This window comes from Podarcis cretensis (assembly GCF_951804945.1).
Source record: "Podarcis cretensis genome assembly, chromosome: Z".
Classification (NCBI taxonomy): Eukaryota; Metazoa; Chordata; class Lepidosauria; order Squamata; family Lacertidae; genus Podarcis; species Podarcis cretensis.
Genome location: NC_137184.1, coordinates 45242244 through 45258650, shown reverse-complemented (window position 1 = coordinate 45258650; position 16407 = coordinate 45242244). Strand labels below are relative to the sequence as shown.

The 16407-nt window shown below is 43.7% G+C and overlaps 1 protein-coding gene across 1 annotated transcript; it reads right to left on the bottom strand.

Annotated features, from left to right (window-relative positions):
• Positions 1–5790: 5790 nt before the first annotated feature.
• On the bottom strand, positions 5791–15890 carry LOC307208239 (uncharacterized protein; the record flags this gene model as incomplete). Its single annotated transcript, XM_079962854.1, has 6 exons — positions 5791–6800; positions 9609–9757; positions 10586–10685; positions 12178–12252; positions 13435–13536; positions 15647–15890. 6 exons carry the CDS (start codon positions 15888–15890, stop codon positions 6172–6174), a joined length of 1299 nt encoding a protein of 432 aa, XP_079818980.1. The 3' UTR covers positions 5791–6171.
• Between the last annotated feature and the right edge of the window lie 517 nt (positions 15891–16407).

Here is a 16407-nt window from a genome sequence, read left to right as displayed (position 1 = left end):
CCAGGTTCAATCCCCAGCAGCTCCAGATAGGGCTGAGGAAGACCCCTGCCTGAAACCCTGGATAGCTGCTGCCTGTCAGTGTAGGCAACACTGAGCTAGATGGAACAATTTTCTGACTTGACATAAGGCAGCCTCCTATGCTCTTAAGTTGCAGTGGTGGATTCTAAGATTCATCAAATCATAGAGTTGAAAGGGACCCCAAAGGTGATCTAGTACAGGAATCTCAACATGTGGTTCCCCCACCCAATTTGAAACCATACTGGACCCTGATCCAAATAGAGATATACCACTTTTCTGGAAATGCCCCCCAGTGACCTTTGTATTCTGCGTCCCATTTTACTTTTGCTCATCCTTCAAGGAAGTCAGGTTGGCATAGATGTTCCACCTCCTATGCCTTGTGATCTAGGAGGTGCTTCTAGATGACATCTTTGTTGATCATTCATTCTGATTTGTTTGCAGGAAGGTTTAATAAACTTGTTAAAGCAAGTGTTGCCTCACACTTTCCGCTCTTTCCAGCACACTAACCTATTGCTCACCTTACACAAGTCCATTTCGGGGTGGGTGGGAGCGAATATGTTGCATGAGACCTCTCAAGTATAATTGTGTCACCTGAATTTACCAGTATGTGATTGAATCCTGCCTCAGATGTCTGGAAACACCTGAAAAGCAATGGATCCAAGTTCACCCAGGGAACTTTGCACCTGGGCCTCCGAAGCTCTAGCCTAACACTCTAATCACAATACAACCCTGCTTCTCTTAATCCCTTCACTGCTGAATCTATGAGTCTTGAAACACCCAAACAGTTTTGCAAGACTCAGATGTGAATGTTGACATTCACTAAATTGAGAAATAGCTAAGCATGGCTGTCATTGATGTTCCACTAGCAGACTGAATCTACTGGGGTACATAGGAATTTCTGCTAAGTTTGCGAGTGGTTGTGCATTAATTATTGGTGAGTGCCCAGAGTCAGTTCCAACTTGTGGGTTTCCCATAGGCATCTGGTTAGCTACTGTGAGAACAGGATGCTGGACTAGATGGGCTACTGGACTGACCTCACAGGCTCTTATGTTTTTTTGTGTCCACAGCCACCTTCCACCTTAATTTGCTCAGAGGTCTGCACTTGCATCTATGCATATAAATTAATCTATGCAAACTTTATGCAGATTTATGCCACAGGGCTGGTTTTTATCTACCTTGTAAACTGCTGGACTCTCCTTCATAGGAGGTTTTTGGACAGATGTTTGGTGGCCATCTGTCAGGGATTATTTAGCACTGATTCCTGCATTCCAGAGGGTTGGACAAGATGGTGCCTTCTTACTTTACAAATCTATATGACCTAGCAATACCACACTAGATGGGTGGTAAATTCTTTGAAACCGGCAGAAGACCCATTGCAGTTTCATATCTTAACATGTCCACTGTTCCAACTGGAATAGCTTACCTTCTTTCTTTTCCTTTTCTTTTTTGCACCTTGGATATTGATGCAGGAACCAGATTACTTGGCAAGACTTCTGAAGCAGGTGTTTGGCATTCAGTTATCTTAAAGACTCTCTTGAAGAATGATGGCTGCATGATATGCGTTTATCTTTAATCTCGCAGAGTTTGCAGAGGATGTTTTTTTCCTCCCTCCCTCCTGACAAATTGCACTACAGTTTATGGAAATGTAACATTTTCTGTGAATGGCTCCGAGTGGCTGTGATGCATGCTGATGAGTTAGACAAAGTAGCTCGCTGCATACGAGCAACTGTCGCAGCCCTTTCCATTAGCAAATTAAAATCTGTTCAAATTTATTTACTAATATATTAGGAAGAATCTCCGGGCTGACCCACCGACCTGCATTATGGAGCAAACAACAGTGGTTGCGAAAATAATTATTACAAAGTTCGGTGCCTCCTGTTTGTTTTCTATTTTAATCATAACTTGAGGTCAGCAGCATGGCAGGTTTGCCATCTGCATTCTGTGCTCAGGCTACATTTACTTAAAAATTATCAATTACATTTCCCAGTAGCTTCTTCCACTGAACACCACTGAATCAGGGAAGCATAGCTTTGTTAAAAAAAATCTCCTTCTCTGCAAAACACAGCTGCCTGAAATATTTTTTCGTGGATTTATGGGGACATTTGTGACATCATGCCTTTTTCAACTGAAACTGGTGCCAGTGAGATACATTCTACGCAAGGGCCACAGATTCCAACATGGTGTTAAGGATGCTAAAGCCCTTTGATGTCAATGAGCTGCACATTTCATTGGGCTTTAGCAGCTGTGTAGATCTGGGACAGAGCTTTGGTTGGGTGGCAGAGCATCTGCTCTGCATGCAGGAAGGTTCAAGGTTCAGTTCCCAATGGCAACACCAGGTAGTTTGGGGAACGTCCACTGTCTGAATACCTGGAGGGCCACATAGCCAGTTTGAGCTAGACTCCAGTGGTATAAGGCATTTTCCTGCGTCTCTGGCTAAACCCACACCTCTAAAGCTGCAGCTATCACATTCACTAGAAGCTTCCTTATTCCAGGTTGGACCACTATGCCAAGAGCCTGTCCCTTGCCTGCACAAGACCATTAAGTTCCAACTGCACTGTTCCCACTGGTCCATCGCACTTCGTATGGTTTACAGAGTTAGCCAACATGGCATCTCACAGTTGACATTGAACTACAAATCCTATCACCCCTGACTTTTGGCTATTCTAGCTAGGGCCAATGGGAGTTGTGGTTTAACAACCTCTGGAGGGTTAACTTGTTGTGTGCCTCTTGTGAACACTGACTGGTAGCAGCTGTCTTGGGTTTAGAAAGTCAGGAATCTTCCTCAACTCAACCTGGAGATGGCAGGGATTTAACCTGGGATTAGTCAAATTAATGCAGGATATCTGTGACAATTAGCTATTATGGCTATATCCTCCCTCCACTGTCAGGAGCCAGCATGCCTCTAAACACCAGTCACTGGGAATCACAAGTGGGGAGACTGCTGTTGCACTCAGGTCCTGTGTGTGGGTTTCTCATAGGCCTTTCCAGTTGTCCACTGTGAGAAAAGGATGCTGGGCTAGATAGATGAGCCATTGACCTAATCTTCTTATGTTCTTAGGACTCTCATTAAAATAGAGGTCTGTTACTTGTAAATTAGGACACCTGGCTACCCAACTGCTAGATCACAATATTTTATTTTTTTTTGGGGGGGAGGCAGCTATCTCTGGGCTTCAGGGGGAGCCCCAAAGCAGCTATGGAGAGACAATTGCAATGGAAGATGTTGTATTTCTCTCTCTCTCTCTCTCTCTCTCTCTCTCTCTCTCTCTCTCACACACACACACACACACACACACACACTATATATATCAATATCAATCACGCAAGCGACTTCTCCCCCCAGTTGAATACATTAAGTGATTCTGTCCAATATAGTTTCAAAGAAATCTAAACCGTTTCGACAGTGTTTTAACAAATGTTTTCCAAAATATTCCAAACAAGGCTTCGGCACTGCAGGTTTCTGTTTAATACTACTACTACAAAAAGTGATGATTGAGGTGGGGGGTGGGGAGAGCTGGGTGTAAGAGAGAATGTTCAGACAACAGAATTTATTTGTTTTTAAGACTGAAAAACCTTGATATGAGGTTTGGGATGTGTTGTTGGTTCCCCCTAATGGCAAAGCCCAGGTATGACTTAGGAAATAAAATTTAGGACAGGTTTGAGATAGTTTTTAAAGAAAAATAATAATTGCTGCTACCTCTTTAAATGTAGTGTGGGGAGCGGGTGAGGGGGAATTCACACCTTGTCATCAGCAGCTGCAAATTCCTTCAGAGGATGATCTCAGTAGTTGTAAGGAGACCTAACATTCCTCTTGTAGAGCTACAGTTCCCAGAGTCCCTGGGGAAGAGGGAATGATTATTTAATCCACTCTTGAGAACTGCAGCTCTTTGGGGGAAATAGGGATCTCCTAGCAACTTTAATCTGCCTTAACAAATTACATTTCCTAGGATTTTTTGGTTTAAAGTGGTATCAGAGTTCTTTAAATGTATGGTGTGAATGTGGCTTAATTCTTTGTCACCATTTCCCTTCCCGCTGAGTTCTACTTCAAGTGGAATCTTGAGACTAAGAAGGAGGGAAGCAGACAGCTAGGGCCACCTCCTGGTCTTGTTGCTAGCAGGGAGGCAGCAATATGCTGAGACGCAGACTAAGATTAGTGGGGAAGGGCCCCATTCATTCTAATGGACCAGCCTGCATTGCTCCTCCATTCCTATTGCTTCCTATAGTGACCATTGGGATGCTTCCAATAAGCCCATCTTGAAGGCACAAAGGCAACCACTCTTCTCTGCTGTGTACTGCGTCTGGGAGACCGGCTATGTAAAATAGCCCACACCAGTTACTAGCTTGCACAATTACTTATGAGCTTGCTAGCAGGCTAGTAGCATGGAAATGCAGACTACTAGTAAAAATAACATTAGTCACCACCACCACCAGCAGCAGCAGCTGTAGCAGCAGCAGCTTCTGCCAGGTGGATGCTACAGCACTTTTTTCTTAGGTAAAGATAAAGGGTAAAGGGAACACTGACCATTAGGTCCAGTCATGGACAACTCTGGGGTTGCGGCGCTCATCTGGCTTTATTGGCCGAGGGAGCCGGTGTACAGCTTCCGGGTCATGTGGCCAGCATGACTAAGCCACTTCTAGCAAACCAGGGCAGCGCACGGAAACACCGTTTACCTTCCCACCAGAGCGGTACCTATTTATCTACTTGCACTTTGACGAGCTTTCGAACTGCTAGGTTGGCAGGAGCAGGGACTGAGCAATGGGAGCTCACCCCGTCTTGGGGATTCGAACTGCCAGCGTTCCAGTAGGCAAGCCCTAGGCTCTGTGGTTTAACCCATAGCGCCTCCCGTATCCCACTTTTTTCTTAAGCTTGTTCAATTTCTCAGTAGCTAGGCACTCCAGCTCATGGGCCAGTCATTGCTCAACTAGGGGGTCACAATTTGCCCTTGAGGCCATTTTGCCAAAATGATGCCCACCAGCTGTTGTCACTGGGTAACTGTGGAATACCTGCATTTGACACACATTTTATGGCATGTTACTGACTGATATTCTGGACTGCATCCAACAAAGTTTTACTCAGAGTAAATAAAATAATGGACTTGTTAGCCATGTCCATTAATTTCAATGGGTTTACTCTGAGTAGGTCTAGCATGGGATGCCACCCTATATATTTAGAATAAAGAACTAATAAAGTTGGAAGGGACAGTGCCAAGCCTTTAAACCCATGGTTCCCAAGGTGGGGCATGCGTCCCATAGGGGGGCAATTTGATTTTTAAAAGGGGGGCAATTTGAGAATGAGTTATTAACAGTGAATGGCCTTTTGGGCTTCCTCCATGCGAATAGGAATTCACTTTTTGAATACAGCAGTACCTCACGTTACATACGCTTCAGGTTACAGACTCCGCTAACCCAGAAATAGTGCTTCAGGTTAAGAACTTTGCTTCAGGATGAGAACAGAAATCGTACTCCGGCAGCGCAGCGGCAGGAGGAGGCCACATTAGCTAGTGGTGCTTCAGGTTAAGAACAGTTTCAGGTTAACAACGGACCTCCGGAATGAATTAAGTACTTAACCCGAGGTACCACTGTAATAAGAATTATATGTCACAGGGGGTGGAGATGGGCATCAGGATTTTAGAGATGCTTATGTGGGGCATGGGCAAAGAAAGGTTGGGAACCATTGCTTTAAACAATGGTTAAGTCTCCTGAAAGACTGCTTTTCCATTTTTGGGAAAAGAGGCTCCCACTCATTACTGCAGGGAAAGCATACTCCTTGGACACTTTTTCAGATGTGAATTTCAATCTTTTGTATTTCATCTGTAGGTGACAGTACAAGGTTCTCTGCCATGAGAAGAAGTGCTCAGAGAGGAAGTCCCTCCATTGTCATCAAGACCAGACTAATAATACAGGCAGGGTAGCCAATGTGGTGTCCCTCCAGATGTTGTTGGACTCTAGCTCCCATCATCCCCAGCTGTCTTGGCCAATGGTGCCAGGGATAATGGGAGCTGTAGTCCAGCAGCATCTGAAGGGCACTACTTTGGCTACCCCTGATGTGAGGCCACCTGTGCCCCTGCCCTCTTCACTTTCCTTTTGGGATGATGCTATACTCCGCCTGCTCTTGACCAATCCCCACTGACCACCTGGTTCTAGTCTTTGTGCTTGCTAGTCAGAGTCTTCAGAATCCTCTTCACTTTTCCTATGTTTCACTTTTTTGTGTGAGTTTTTTTTACTTTTCGTTTCACCTTCCTTCTTCTTTTTAGAGCTCTTCTCATTCTTACTTTTTCCCTCTTTCTTATTCTTTACCTTTGATGCCACTGCCTTCTTGACCTTCCCAATGTGTTTCTGAACATTCTTGGACTTTGCGGCCTTCTTAATCTTCCCAATGTGCTTCTGAACAGTCTTGGAGTTCGCTGCCTTCTTAATCTTACGAACATGCTTCTGAACAGCCTTCGATTTTGCGGCCTTCTTAATCTTTCCAATGTGCTTCTTAACAGCCTTGGAGTTCGCTGCCTTCTTAATCTTACTAACATGCTTCTGAACAGCCTTCGATTTTGCGGCCTTCTTGATCTTACCAATATGCTTCTGAACAGCTTTCGATTTTGCAACCTTCTTAATTTTACCAATGTGCTTTTGCACAGCTTCTGATTTTGCAACCTTCTTAATTTTACCTAGTTTCTTCTTTATTGCATGCCTTTTCCCTTTCTTCTTTTTCTTTGCTTTTCCTTCTGGGACAGAATATCCTCCTTCCTCCTCCTCCTCCTCCTCTTCCATTATTTTCTTTTTCCTTGTTTCTATAGTAATAGTAATAATAATAATAATAATAATAATAATAATAATAATAATAAAAACAAACCAAAAAACCCCATAACTTGTACACTACCCATATGACTGGGTTGCCCCATGCGTCTGTGTGGCTTCCAGCAAAACATAACAGAACACAGCAAAACAGCAAAACATTAGAGGCTCCCCAATACACAATTGTCTTCTAGATCCTTTCCCAACAATTCATACTTCTTAGCTTGTACAGTGGTACCTCAGGTCACAGACGCTTCAGGTTACAGATGCTTCAAGTTACAGACTCTGCTAACCCAGAAATAGTACCTTGGGTTAAGAAATGTGCTTCAGGATGAGAACAGAAATTGTGCTCCAGTGGCACGGCGGCAGCGGGAAGCCCCATTAGCTAAAGTGGTGCTTCAGGTTAAGAACAGTTTCAGGTTAAGAACGGACCTCCAAAACAAATTAAGTTCTTAACCTGAGGTACCACTGTATAGTCAATTCATACTCCTCAGCTACAATATAATAGAACTATCTTAGAAAGATAAAACCAGACTAGCTGCCAGTTTCACATCTAAGCCCAGTTATGATAGCTTTGGCCAAATTGTGTTATTTCCACTTAATTCCAAGAATAAGTTGGCGGATTTTTGGTGAGGAGGGGGTAGGCTTCTTGGGCTTCATCAACTATTTGATTGTGCCAACTCCAGCACTCAGCAGGATGTCTGACATATGCCTCATCTGCAATATACCGTATTTTTCACCCTATAGGACGCACTTTTTCCCCTCCAAAAATGAAGGGGAAATGTGTGTGCGTCCTATGGGGCGAATGCAGGCTTTCGCTGAAGCCTGGAGAGCGAGAGGGGTCGGTGAGCACCAACCCCTTCCACTCTCCAGGCTTCAGGAAGCTGTCTGCAAGCCTTGGGAGCCCGGCACGACTTCCCGCTGGTTTCCCAAGGCTTGCAGACAGCAGCCTGCAGCCCGAAACCTGGGGAGCGCAGCGGAGCGCGCCCCGGGCTTTGGGCAGATATCCGCAAGCCTGGGGAGACCGGCGGGAGTTCCCGCCGGGCAGTGGCGTAGCGTGGGTTGTCAGCACCCGGGGCAAGGCAAGCAATTTGGGCCCCCTAACCCGTGGATTTGCGCCCCCTACCCCTACCCCTAACCCTAACCCCCAGATGTTGCGCCCGGTGCGGCCGGCCCCCCCTGCACCCCCCACGCTACGCCACTGCCGCCGGGCTCCCTTACTCTCTCTACAGAGAATCTTACTCTCTCTACAGAGCTACACTTTCCTGAGTGGTTTTGTGAGACAATCAGCCTCATATAACCAACATGCTTAAATTTAATTAATGCATGAAGTTATCTGTAAGACCATAAAGTTGTCCTGCCAGACTTAGCTCACCTTGGAAGGGACTAGGTAATCAATCCTTTGCTCCCCGCTTAATCTACCTGGCTATTTCCTAGTTCTTCTTCTTTTATATTTTTATTTGTTTTATTTATTTTTATTTGTTTTACACACAACAACAACAACAACAACAACAACAACAACAGATTAAATTCTGATGCTTGATTCGGAGACCATAGTGGTCTAGCACCCACAAACTCATAACACTTTATTTCCATGATTTCCATTGCTGTAGTTTTGGTGAAATAATAATAATAATAATAATAATAATAATAATAATAATAATAATTTTCTTGCTACAGTAGGTCAGCTGGGCAAACATGCACTCATATTCCAAGCTGCAGCAGTAACCTGCAGAGTTCAATGTTGTTGTTGACATCCATCTGTCTCAGGAGACAGTAGAAGAGTCCTCCTCTGTGATTTTCATACTGAGAGTTAAAATTGAGTGTAAAGTAGCCGGTTTTCATTTGAGTTTATTTCCTTAAAAGCGTATAAGAATTATTTGGGAAATACTAGGAGGAATTATGACTAGAATGCCTTGATGCGGGTTATCTGTGAGAGGTTTAGTACTGTGGCCCTACCTTATTTATGTACCCCTATGATGTTTTAGTTTATAATTCTGTATTGTGTTTTATTTCTGACTATAAGTCGAATAAAGGAATTGATGATGATGATGAATTATGACTAGAAGAAGTGATTAATTTTTTTTGTCAGAATGTAGAGTTTTCATCTGCAGGCATTGTCTATCTGAGGTTGAGTTCTGACTTGGATTTATTTGGCTAAGATAATTATTAAAAGGTGACACTGCTGTGTGTAAAGCATAAACAATCATGTTTAAAGCAAGGGAGAAGACTTCTCCCAAAGTTCTTAAATGTCCATAAATGATTAAAAGGTATCTCATATTGGACGTTGGTTTCCTCAGATTACCAGTAGTTGGGTCAAGGAAGCCTTGAAAAGGGCGTTATTAGTTTCCCTCTCATTCTCTGTATCATCTTGCTATGTTGTGGCACTCAATGCTTGTAAAAGTGTGTTACTAGTTTTGTAAATTAGTTCAAGCGGTAGATTAGGATTTCAGCAGGATATTATGGGATACACACTGACTGGAAATGAAGCAGTGTGATCACCCCAAAACTTCTGTAGGTGGAAATGCTTTTTGTGTGCATGTTTTAAGGCACTAACAGTATGGAATGTGGAATTGCATAGGACCACCCTGATAGCATCATGAACAGAAAGGTGTTCAAAGGAACCCCAATGCACTATTATTGTTGCACAATATACACACAATAAAATTCCTGTCTGGGGAGTCCCTTATCTCTTTTGCACCTGGCACCGGTTAGTAGGTTTCTAGTAGAAATCAAAGCAGATCTGACAATACTGAAGTCTTTCCACCTCAGGTCTACAGGTGCATCATTGACAACAGTCTTACCTGTCTTAGTTGAGCCTTCATATTCCTTTTCTTCCATTAGTTTTTTCCTGGCTGCCTCTTTTTCCTCCTGGACTTGCCTCAAAAAGAAATTTTGCGCCAGAAGGCGCTTGCCACGAGCATTAACCCCCTTCAGTCGACCTACCAATTCACTGGAAGAGGAAGCAAGTTCGTCAAAGGAAGAAGGCATCTGAAACCCCGCCTCCCTACAGCAAGTGTGCCATCACTCCTCAGAGAAAGAGATGTGGAAGCACTGTTGGCCAACACCCATTTACTACTATGGCTAATGAACATTTATCCAGCAATAATATAGGGATCTGCCTTATACTGAGTCAGACTGGTCCATCTAGCTCAGTACTGTCTACACTGATTGGCAGCAGCTCTCTAGGGTTTCAGACGGATAATTCCCAGTCCTACCTAGAGATTCTGGGACTGAACCTTTGAGTTGCCGCATGCAAGGGTGATGCTCAAACATCAAGCAAAGAAGAAGAAGAAGAAGAAGAAGAAGAAGAAGAAGAAGAAGAAAAGGTTAAATTGTTTATGTATGCTGCTACCACAGCCAGAATCCTGAATGTGCAGAAGTGGAAAGAAGGAGAAATTCCAACAAAGGAAGAATAGATTTTAAAGTTACTGGGCTATGCAGAAATGGCAAAATTGACAGCAAAAATAAGAGACCAAAAAGATGAGAATTTTGTCAAAGCGTGGGTATTTTTTTTTAACTATTTAAGGAAAAATTATAGTCAAATGAAATTGCAAGCAGGATTTGAATTATAGGCAAGGGGAGGAGAATAACTAAATGAATATTATGAAAATAAATGGTAGTTATGGCAGCAGATAAATGACTGCAACAGGAGCATCACGGACGTCAGAATGGGAAGTCAAAATGTAAGAAATTATTATATCAAAAGTGAATTGAATAACTTCAAATTTCACGTAAAAAAACTAATTAAAATTTATTATTAAAAAATAGACATACTTACGAGAGGAGACACCACAAAGCAATCGCGATCACAAAGGCAAAACCAAAGCCTATAGAACCTTCAACGACAATCTTCGCGAAGGCGGGCCGGTTTGGAATCACTGTAAATTAAAGAAAGCACCATGAGCCATGTACCCACGACCTCTCTTACACCAGCTCTCTCCAATTTGGTGCCCTCTAGATGTTTGGGACTACAATTTCCATCAACCTCAGCCAGCAGAACCATGGTATGGAGGAGAAATTAATATCATTTCTCATTTTAAGGTGACGCTACTTACTTCACACTGTCTGAAGCAACATGGGAACCAAAACCCAGGCACCCACTTCTTCGAATTTTGCAAGGAGGTGGACCAGGCCCCGGGATTAAAAACCCATGGGGTGGACCAAGGTGAAACCTTCCAGCTCAGTCCAATCCACCGCAGGGGGCCCCCAGCACTACATTCTGCCTGCCATTGGCCAAATAGGGAGGGAAGCTGTGATCCACCTGCTGGCCCTGCCTGAAGCCAAATAGGGTTCACCCAAGCCCGCAAAAATCCTCTGCCTCCAGTACAACTGCAATTTCCAGGGGAGGCATTGTTGCCGTCCCTGCAACGGCACCTGACTTGGCAGTAAGCATCATTACACAACAGATAAAACTTGTACAAACGGTTTTTCAAAAATTTATTCTCTTCTTTATGCTTCCACTACCCTCTTATTTTTATTCAACACCCCTCCAAAGCCCATACTGCCCCCTGTGTCACTCCAGTGCCCCCCAGTGGCGGTATTGCCCACTTTGGAAAACACTGTTTTACAGAGTTTAGATGTGTTGGTGAGTGGAGTAGCAGTTCTTGCAATGAGCTACCTGAACCAGCTGGTGGCAGAAGACTGAAAGGCAACCTATGCTTCTCTCACTGATTTCTTCTCTTTAAGTAACTAATTGTGGGCAAAGCAGATCACATCTTCTCACTGTGTCCTTCCTTCTTGCTTCTCCAATTTAGTTAGTCCCCGTATAAGTTGCCATGCGCCAGTGTAATTTCTGCGCTCCATCTTAGCCAGATGTAAAGCTTTGCTTGCCATGAGCAATAAACTGATGTTTTCTTTGTCTTTCCAGGCTATTTCTTTCTGTAATATATTTACCAAACCCTAGCAAGATGGTAGTGGGGGTGTGAGTGTGTGAAACATTCAAACATGAAATTTTCACACCTGGGAGGGCTGTACCACACACCTTCTGTAAACCTTTGAATCACTATCCAATTGTTCTTAGGAGGACAACAAATGCAACTTCCAATAATGTTGCATGACAATTAGATCTCAGCATAGACATATATGCATTGGGAAATTGCATGTCCTTAAAACATCTCATAATAATAATAATAATAATAATAATAATAATAATAATAATAATATTATTATTTATACCCCACCCATTTGTCTGGGTTTCCCCAGCCACTCTGGGTGGCTTACAACACATAAAAATTTGTAAAACATTAGACATTGAAAATTTTCCAATACAGGGTCTCCCATCAGACCCTTCCCACACCTTGCAATGTTCCAGGAGACATACAGTAGCAAATCATTCTTAAAGAGATTAAAGAGTTAAATAAACACATTTACCATTGTTCCAGTTGATGGATCTTTTCAAGAGAACATGCGGTCGAGAGAGTCCAGTCTTGTGTGGGATGCTTCTGACTTCCACAAAAAGAACAGGTTGAAACAGTGCAAGACATGATCAAGAAGACAAGAAAACTATTGGACACAGGAAGATCCAAATCTGAGAAGTGCTTTAATATTAATTGAGCAACATCAAAGTGCATTAACATGCATTTTGAGAAGTTATTAGTTCAACAACAGTTAAAAGTGGCCAGTTGCTAAGGTATGGCTAATATTTTTACAATCCTTTCATGCCAGAAGACTTTTCAGTGTGCATTTCGCATGATATTGTGGGCAGTAGAAAGGCATAGGGCATTACTGATCATTTGACAAGACATTATCAGGTGAGCCCCAAGCATTCATTTTATAAAACTCTGTATCTCGGTTTCATTTTTAAAAATCCAAGTGGTACACAATGAGAAGTAGATTTTATTTATTTGTTTATTAGATTTATATGCCGCCCTTCATCAGAAGATCTTGGGACAGTTCACAAGGTTAAAATACAAGATAAAAGAACAGATAAATAGTTAAAACAGAAACAACGAAACAAGAACCCCTCTCTCGCAAACACATTTAAAAGGCTGTAGAATAATAATCAGCCAAAGGCCTGGTTGAAGAGGAATGTTTTGGCCTGGCACCTAAAGATATACAAGGAAGGCGCCAGACAAATCTCCCTAGTGGGAGTAAGGAGATCCTGCAAGTAAACTGGTCCCAAGCAGTTAAGGGCTTTATATACCTATAGCAACACCTTGAATGTGGCCAGGTAGCAGATTGGCAACCAGTACAGATGCTGCCCTCCAGTGGTCCTACCCATGTGCTATCCCAGTGACTGCCCCTGCCCCGAGGAATGTATGATTAGTGACAGAGAGTTCTGCTACTCCTTTGTTGTTGTTTATGCGTTTAGTCGTGTTCAACTCTTTGTGACCCCCTGGACCAGAGCACGCCAGGCACTCCTGTCTTCCGCTGCCTCCCGCAGTTTGGTCAAACTCATGCTGGTAGCTTCGAGAACACTGTCCATCCATCTCGTCCTCTGTCGTCCCTTTCTCCTCTGCTACTCCTAATCAAAGCCATTAACCACATATTGGTCTTAACCCCACCCCCCGGAAGTTTTAAACATTTTTGGAATGCATAGTAGTACATGGAAGTTTATTTAGCCAGTCTATTGTGGACATACACACACACACATACAAAAAATAATAATAATAAAAAAAATCATCTCACCCATAAACTCCAGAAGTGATTCCGAAGTTGGCTGAGCTGTCCCAGCATTGGCCTCTGAAGCTGGAGGACTCTTCCCGAGCTCTTCGTATGCCTTGAAAGGTGCTAAAACATTTAGAGGGGGGAGTGGATGACTTCACTGGAAAGCAAGCTGTAGAACAGGGGTCAGGAACCTTTTCCTGCATGGTGGCCACAATGCCTCTTTGGTAACCTTTAAAGGGCCACATGGCATCCCCCCTCCCCCATAAAAAAACACCCTCTCCATCGTCCACTCAGGTAAGCAATTTTTGGCCAGGCAAAAATACTTAGAATGGTAGAGTTGGAAGGGACCCCAAGGGTCATGTAGGTGAACCTCCTGCAATGCAGGAATCTCAAGCATTCAGGACAGATGGCCCCCCAACCTCTGCTTAAAAACCTTCAAGGGAGGAGAGCCCACCAGCTCTCAAGGGAGACAGTTCCACTGTTGAACAGCTCTTACTGAGGAGCATGTGTAGCGGGGCTGGTGTGGGGCGTAGCCTCAGGAGAGGGGGCATGGCAGGGAAGAGTCCTGAAGGCCAGGAAGAGAGACTTGGAGAGCCACATTTGGCCAAAGGTTAGAGGTTCTGGTCTAGGATGTGGAACATAATCTAATTTTTTAGAAGCAAGCTAGGACAGAAGAACAAGTTCCCAGCTCTGCATTTACCTTATAAGGCCAATGTGAGGAGGGAAACACTTGCAAGGGAAAATCTCTTGGTAGGAGGGTGCTATCAACCTTCTGAGGAAAGAAATGACCGAGAAGAGACATGATAGATTTGAGTGCCCGCTGCTGTCTCCTTGCTGCCCAGCTTATAGGCATTGGGAACAGCTGAAGAAGACAGGAACACATCAAGGTTGCATCTGCAATATACAGTGGTACCTCTGGTTGCAAACGGGATCCATTCCGGAAGTCCATTCGTAACATGAGCAGAACACAACCCACGTCTGCACGTGCGCAGGTCGTTATTTGTTGCTTCTGCGCATGCACGTGACATCATTTTGTGCATCTGCGCATGCGCAAGCGGTGAAACCGGGAAGTAACCCTTTTCGGTACTTCTGGGTTGCCGCGGGACGCAACCTGAAAATGCTAAACCTGAAGCAAACGTAACATGAGGTATGACTGTACTTTTAAAGCATCCAACTTCAAATACCCATGGCTTTACCCCAAAGAATCCTGGAAGCTGTTAAAGATGCTGAGAGTTGCCAGGAGAGCCCTACCCCTGCAGAGCTACAGTCTTCAGAGTGGTTTAACAGTCAATACCTGTTCCCAGCGAACTCTGGGAATTGTAGCTCTGTGAGGGGGATAGTGGTCTCTAACAACCTCAGCACCCTGAAACTACTGTTCCCAGGATACTTTGGGTGAAGCCATGGCTGTTTAAAGTGTTGTGATACTGCTTTAAATGTACAGTTCAGATGTGGCTGTAATCTGCAAAATGGAAAGAAGCATGCTATTTCATTGTCAGAAGATCACACAGAGTACTAGATTCCATGTTACACAGATGGACAGAACATCATTAACCCTGCCTAAGGGAGATTAGCTGGGGAAAGTTTTCCTTTACAAACTGCTGGAAGCCACAATTGCTTAAAGTTGTTGGCATGATACTGCTTTAAATGCACAGTGCAAATAGGGCTAATATCTGTCTACTCCTCAGTTGTTCCCAGTGCAGTTGGGCAGTGGGTGTGAGGACACATGGTGAGAGCTTATTGTTTGCAGAAGAATAATTTAAACTTTCCCATCCCAGCATGCTCTGATGGGTGGGTGGAGAAGGCTGTGTTTGTGTGAGGGAAAGAAAGAAAGAAAGAAAGAAAGAAAGAAAGAAAGAAAGAAAGAAAGAAGAAAGATGATGAAGGCACTTCCAGACTCTTATTATTTTTGGATGGGTTCTTTCACATACTGGTAAATTCAGAACACACAATTGTAGTTGACTTGGGGGTGTTGAGCAACAAACCCACTTCCCCCAAAGATCAGATGTTTTGCTTAAGGAAAATGATGGGAAACCATACTGGGGAGAGTGGGAAAACACTTGCTTTGAAGCAATGCCATCTGACCTCTGCTCAAGCAAATCAGGATGAATACTTAATAAGCAGGTTGCCTGGAATAGCCCTGCATGGGGACAGCTGCTTGGCCCCACTCCTTTTGGCTCAGAGGACCTAAGTGGGTTCTGCTGCCTAGTTGTGGGAAAGACCAATTTCGGCTCACCTGAAAATGCATTTCTAGGACAGCATGATAACTCCACAGAAAGGATTGTGAAAAGGGATGGCACAATCTGGTTCATTGTCAAAGTGTCACAGGTTCTTTCTGGTCTGAAGATAACGGCAAGAGGCCAAGGAATGTAGAGGTGACCAAAAGCATCTAAATGTGAAGCTATTTCCACCCCGTCATTGGAGCTGCAATGCTTCCAATTGCTGCTTTGGTTTACCTTTTCGATCTTACACATTTTCATTCCATTACATCACAATGAACTGGACCTTTGAAAAGAATTCTAGAACTGAACCTATGGGAAGTTCCGCTAGTGATGTAGCAATGAAACTGCTTGCACATTTGCAAAGCTGAGCAGGGACTGGTATGGTTTCAAATTGGATGGTAGAACTGCATGTTGAGATTCCTGCCTTGCAGGGGGTTAGACCAGATGACCCTCAAGGTCCCTTCCAACTATACAATTCTATGATTGTAGGAACTGCCCACAGCAGAAAATATTGGTAAGTTTGAAATCTGACATCCCTAAAAGGGGAAACTCTCAAGCATTATCTATATTATGGATTCATAACTTACCTATGTTACAGACTCATGTAGACTTTAGCTATCACAACGGCCCACAAGGAATTCTGGGAATTGTAGCTTAGTGAAGTTCTGAGAGCTCTGGAGCTCTCCATCTTGTCCACCACAGCAAGGAACAAGAAACAGTGTTTAAAGCCAATGTAATACCAGGTCTTTGTGCATATAAAACAGTGTTGTGGCAA